Raw genomic sequence first — 6,809 nt, 5'->3', positions numbered from 1 at the left:
ATTTTATTCAGCATGATGATAGGCCCTAACATTTTAATTATTTTTCATGTTGTGAGTAATTTATTATTCATTGGGTATCTCCCCTGTAAATCTTGTCTTCACTCTGTAAGATTTTTCTTTGGTGTCCAACAAAGGGTTTCATTGCAATAAGAATCAAGGTGTGTCTATGTTCTTACCCAGAGCCCAAACAATGCCAGCCTTCCAGACCAGCCCAGGAGTTTGGGGTGGGGAAACAGAGTCATTATAGAACATCTTCATTCCTCTGCCCAGAGAGCACCAGAGTGATCTCCCATGCCTTCCTAAAAGGTCATCTCGAAGCACACCTTGCTGCAGAGCTGAATTCAGAACCCAGAAGACTAAGATTAATATCGAATCTCGCTGGGGTTTGTATGCAAGAGAAACTTGAAGGAATGGATTGGCTTCTTTTCAGGAACATTTGCCTTTTGATCATATTAATGGTAAGTAGAATTTAAAGGCCTGGGAAGGAAATGCATCCTTGAAGCTTTGTCTCTTCTGTCAGTTGTGAGACTTTCTACATGGGATTTAATCCATTTTTAAACACTTTCCTGCAAAGACAGTTTCCTGAGTTCAGCCTCTGCTGCTTTCAAAGGACTTTCCATGCTTGAAAGACTAAATGCTATAGAGAAGCATGGTGAGAATCTGGCTGAATTAGATTTAAATAGCATCAGAAACATAATCTAATTCAGATTAAATGCTAAAACAATTTTAAAATTTATAATCAGAAATAAAATCATTTTTCTATTTTCTTAGATTGTAGTCAAAATTCCTGGTGCAAATGGGTTCTAAATTTGTAGGGAAGTAAAGTTGATCAAGCCAATTTCTTTTAAACAGTTATTTGCCTGTGAGTTTATTTCAAGGTGAAGGAAGGTTAACTGTCAAATTACATTGCAACTAATTATGAAACATTTGTCATATGAAAATTTTGTCCAGTCAAAAATGGCAAAAGAAAAATAAAGAAAACTAAGCCATCAAGACAAATTCCTTCTAGAATTAGTAAAGAGTTCCTACAGTCCAGGAAAGAAATATTTAGATAATCTATTTCTTTAAAGTAAACATGGCATTTTGTATATTACTTTCTTCCAACCTCTGGGTGCCCAAGGCATGAAGGATTAATTAAACTAGATTAGACTAGATTAGATTTAAGTCTATTCATGGTGAAATGACAGAACAATTCAGTCAAAACATTTAAGAAAAAAAATAAGTGGAAAGATAAGAGCAGTGGATTATTAGGAAATTGTGCATATTTTTTTCAAAGCAAATAAAGGCAAATAACCTCTAGCTGGCTGCACTTTAGTTCCTGGGAATGTCTGCAGTGGTGCTACGACATAAGCTTGGAAAATGATTTCCACCTTGTTATAAGGGTGGCATTACGCAGGATCTGAGTGTCAGTTCTCAAATGCAGAGGGCAGCTGAAGCTAGGGAGATATGGGAACACATTGTGTCCAGTTGGTCCAGCAGATGCCATTCTTCTGAAGTGCATGTCAGTGAACTTCAAAAGCAGTGCAGGAGTCTAACACTGCCAAAGGGCACACAGCCCAAGCTCGGAAGGAACAGCGGTAGAACATTCCATTCTCTGAGCTTGGGAGACAGATTACTAAATAAAACCATTATTAAGAAATATTTGAAAACTGAAAACTCCAAACAGAAGTACAATGCCTTGTTATAATTACAATCATTTATTTACATTACTAAAGGAAGAAGGAAGAATTTGACCTAATCTCTAACAGAAATCAAGAACTGTCAATATAGACCTTTTGTTACATGTCTATGGGGTATCACCATGCTTCGATTAAAATCTCTTATTTTCTGTAAGGAAAACTGAATGCCTCAATATTTTTGAAGCAATTTCTGAGCACTAAATTTTGCTTCCTATTCCTCTTTGCACAGGCACATTTTATGACAATATTATTTAATTAAAGAGTAAATTTTTCTTATTTTGATCCTGAAAGAGTATTATATTTCAGACTCTCAAGATATTTTTTGATAGTATTGATTTATTATCTTTCATAATTTTAATGCTTTGATACTTAATTTCTACTCACTGATATTAAAATATTCGAGTTTGACATCTCATGGTAATTGTGAAAGACTTAAGTTCTTTTCATTTCTAATAGATCTCTAAAGATATCAATTAATTTTTGCAATTGGGAAGTAGAGCATGTTTCAAGATTGGAACAAATATAAGAAATGTTGAAGGAGAATCAATATACTATAATAGATGTTGGGGAAAATAGGCATGCCTTCTTGTCTTTCATTTCATGAATTTGAACTCTGCCCTTTTTTCATTAACTAAATCAAAGGCTCTCTGAGGCATCATTGCAGCTTACCCTAATAAGGGTGTGGCAGCCTCTCAGAGACTTAGAGGTATATTATGTCTTCTATATCTCAACCACAAAGAGTACTTTAAATAAGGTTCTGACTGACTTAACCTATAAAAGCTACCCAAACTCTAAGCTACAATAAGCGTTTCATTCTCTCCTGTGAATCCTTCAGCATCTTCTCCCTGAGAATGTTCTTCACGTTCCTGTGCTGTGAAACACATTGGGATGTTGAGGTATAGTCCACGCTAAACCGAGACTTAAAATCCCCAGGTTTAAGTCACGACTTACTTTCAAGGGGCTGTGTAGCTTTAGCCAACACAACCAATCCCTCAGGGCCTCGTTGTGCTCCATGGAAGAACATGTGGTCACACATGATGTCACTAAGTTTCTTCCAATGCTGAAATTCTGAGATTCTATAATTGTCTCTACTGAGACAATTATAGAATCTCAGAATTTCTATAATTGTCTCTATGTAGTAGAAGCTCATGTCTGGCTCCCAAATATTATTTTCATAACTTTGGTTTGGAGAATCTAAAGATTTAGGTAATGCTATGGAATGTATAAGTTTTACTAGGAAAGATCACTTAAGGCAGAAGTTATTAGCTGTGAGAGGACTATATTTCACTGAGTTGATAAGATCATAAAAAACAGCCATGTAGTATTTATCAGATAAAATTTTTTTGTGCACGTGATTATTCATGCTACATATGAAATGTAAACATACCAATTAAATATTCTGATTCTTGGAAAGAAGGTAGGTGGCTAAACATATAGATATTATCTCACTGTAAGTTGAAAACAGGAATCAAAATTTAAAAACCTATTTAGAAACAACCTAGCCACTTATCAGTTTAGTTCTCACATAAAACAATGTGATTCTGACATGTGAAACAGAAATTTGTATTTATTTATTTTATTGTCAAGCAAATTTCTAGAAGTACAGACTGATGGGCGGGGATCTTATCATTTGTACTAAACAAAATACCCTTGATAGCATTAAATGATTGGTTTCAATACTGCTTGTTACAGAAATTATCGATGTCCACATTGCACCAAAGGTTACATGGAAACAAATCTCACCTGTTATTGTTTTTGTTGGTATAACTGGCTAAGGAATTACAAAATACACTTTAAACCAAGTGGACAAAATTATACTGTTGCCTTCAAATTCATGTGGAGTCCAAGAAGGACTAAAAAAAAAGAGTTTTATATCCCAACAGGTAGCCAGTATTATTATCATAACATGACCTATAACTTTAATACAGTCTTCTCAATAATATCTGCCTGTGGAATTGTAGAATGAAAATCCTCCTCAAAACTATTTCATGGCTCTTGAAACTCTTGATGCTTTCCTTTAAAAAAAAAAATATATATATATATATATATTTTTTTTTTTTAGAGAACTTCTTTATTGTTAGTAGATAATCTTATGACTCCTTTCCAGCTCTTAAATATCCAGGGAGGAGTTCCTTATAAAGCAATGAATGTTGTTTGAGCTGCAGTGATGTTTCCTCCCCTTTCCCAGGTGGGATTACAGTTGGAATTCTGATGACAGGGTGTGTGAAAGGAATGACTGGTGAAACTTTCAGATATTACCTGCATGAGAAATGTTTGCCCTTCCTTTCTACACAGAAAATTACACAGCTTACAAACTAAAATGCTACTACCTGATATACCTTCAATTATAAACAAAAGTGGTATAATTAGGCTTGAACTTGGCATCCCTACTATAGCCCTATGAGGATGGCAATTGCTTTACTCAATTATTTTTATAAGTATTATTCAGGAGAGAACTACTTATTAATAAGGTACTAGGTGTGCAAATGAATGTGAAAACTGACTTCAAAAAGGTGAGTAGGTGAATAGCCTTGTTCAATAGCTACTACTTTAAATATACTCTATATGCAAGAGAATAATATATATTTAATATTGCAATAAGCACATGTAATGACTTATATTCCACATATCTCCTATAAAATCATCATATTCTCTCTAGGAGAGCATATTGAAATAGAAAACTAGGCCCAGAAAAATTTGAGCAATTTGCCAAAAATCGGATAACTATAAAATATCGGCTATCCTATTGTTCCCCCTAGAATTTATACATCATAACATGTCAGAACTTATCTTGTACACAGCAAAGTGCCTGTCACATATCTTATCAATGAAATTTTTTGAATGAATGGATGGATTTAATTTCTAACCTATCTTTCTTACCAACTCACTTCACCATATTTCCCACCTATATGCTAATAGGCTACTTTAATGTGGTTAATGAACTTCACAGTGAGCTTGAAGGTTTAAAATTGAGACAAGAAAGGAATTGGTTCTCCTTATTCTTTCCTGCAGAATGTAGAAATATATCTGGGATTTGGTTTGTTATTGCATTCCCATTTCACCATACCACACTAGCAAAACATTTTATAGTTAACAAAGTTATTTCACACACATAAAACTCCTAAAAGGTAAATAGAAGTATCCCTATTTTACAAATAAAGAAACTTTCAAAGCCTAAATGATTCAGACAGCCCAAAAGTGATACAATCAGAATTTGAACCCAATACTACATGTTTAAAACTCTATCCATTGTTCCAGAATTGACTCCTTTCCCATTTGGGCCAGTGTTACATCCTGTACATGCTTCTTTTACAATGTCTATATTTCAACGTCTTTTCTTTTTATCTGCTTTCCTTCTTCTTTTGACATGTGATCCCTTTCTAAGCCATTACTCCATCTTAAGATGCATGCATTTTAGCTTCTTGGGCACTTTTATATTGCCAGAAAAGTCCTATTCAGGTTACTTTAGTTAATGTAATCTATTGTAAGGGTATCCAAAGAAAAAAAGAAAATAAGAAATGCTCTCATCAAGTAGGCAACAGACACTGTAACACATTCAGGATACCAAACATCTCTCTGGGTTATTTCTGCCCTCTCAACTGCCTCTAACCCTCCCTTCTAGTACTCCACCATTATGGCAATTGGTTCAGCCATCTCCATTCTGTATGCTGTCTTTTAGCCAGGTTCTCAAGCCAAACCTCATTCTAGGGTGATACATGTCCTATATAAGCTCTAAAAGGTGACTTTTATTGGCAAGAAATTTCTGCAGTTTTCTAGGAACCCATAACTATTCTTCACAATTTAATTGAGGTTCAAGTAGTTATGCTGTGTGCCATTTAGGAAGATGATGTCATTTTATGTTTCTTCCAAAACACTCATTCACAAGTATTTCCTGGAAAGTGAGGAGCCTCCTAACAGGGCTCATGATTCCATAGGGCCTGAGAATAAAATCTGTCAAGTTCCTTTAGTGAAACCCACACAGAAAGAGAGATTTGAAGGGCTTGGCTACTATTACCCTAGTCAGCAGAGTCAGCTAAGCTGAAATCAGAAATACCAAAAGTGTACCACAGAGTCATCCATTCAGGCACAATATAAGTTCTGCTAGATAAGAACTCTGGGATCTGTCATTGCAACTGTCCCAGCCTAAAATATATATATATATATATATATATCAGGGATAGCAAAAGGATGAAAAATAATTTATACTCAAGGATTCTCAGGGCTGTCTGGGATTGTTGCTATCCTACAGTTGACTTGGGTTCTGTGGAGAGGACAAGAGTAAGTAAGGTGAAATGAACTCGAAACCCTTCCTTTATCCTTTTAAACTGAGGACTAATCTCTTTGATGTGGTTAATTTCTTTTTTTTTATTTATTTTTTTTTATTTTTGCCTTCCAGGTGAAAGCATTTTTTAAATTATTTCTTTATTAAAGTATAGTTGACATACAATATTATATTAGTTTCAGGTGTACAACATAGTGATTCAACATTTATGTCCTACGATGTACTCATCACATTAAGTCAAGCAATCATCTTTCACTGTGCAGTTATCGCACTATTATTGACTATATTCTCCTTTGTTTTTCCACCCAGCCTTCCACCCCCTCCCCTCTGTCAGTGATGTGGTTAATTCGAAGCCTTCCAAAATGACTAACTCGTATTCTACATGTTAGGAAGTGCTGTGAGCACACCCTCTGAAGCACAGAAGAAAACTCTTCTTTCACTGTCCCTCTTTATAAATGAACTGAGCCTATCATTTCCACATTTTTACTCTATTTAGATCAGAACCTGAAACAGAGGGAGGGGAGGTTAGGGGATTTATCCAAGGCCACACAACTGGTAAATAAAGTCAGGGCTCTTACTCAGTTCTTCTACTTCCAAGTCTAAAGTATTTATGTCTGCACCACATTGCTTTTTATGAAGCTAATGTATAATTTAGGGCTACATATCCACTTGAAGATATAAATTGAGTTAGAAATATATACTGATTAAAGAAACTTGATACCAGCTTAATTGCTACTGTAACAATAGTATTCATATTAGAGAACAGATATCTCTGAGATACAAAAACACTTCAAAGGGTACAAGTGCACAGATAGTTTTAAAGAGATCACTTACTTATCCTCAGCTTC

At 34.9% G+C, this 6,809-nt stretch overlaps 1 protein-coding gene across 1 annotated transcript in view; it reads left to right on the top strand.

Moving 5' to 3' along the window:
* The first annotated feature begins 4,165 nt into the window (after positions 1–4,165).
* The window catches only part of DSG4 (desmoglein 4), a 39,045-nt gene continuing 36,401 nt past the window's right edge, over positions 4,166–6,809 (top strand). The window contains exon 1 of the mRNA XM_015595647.1: positions 4,166–4,192. Within this exon, the coding sequence (XP_015451133.1) occupies positions 4,166–4,192 (27 nt within the window). The remainder of the gene's footprint in view (positions 4,193–6,809) is intronic.

The sequence above is a fragment of the Pteropus alecto genome, unplaced genomic scaffold (genome assembly GCF_000325575.1).
Source record: "Pteropus alecto unplaced genomic scaffold, ASM32557v1 scaffold146, whole genome shotgun sequence".
Lineage (NCBI taxonomy): Eukaryota > Metazoa > Chordata > Mammalia > Chiroptera > Pteropodidae > Pteropus > Pteropus alecto.
The sequence above is the reverse complement of the archived record's forward strand: the minus strand, read 5'-3'. Positions and strand labels throughout refer to the sequence as shown.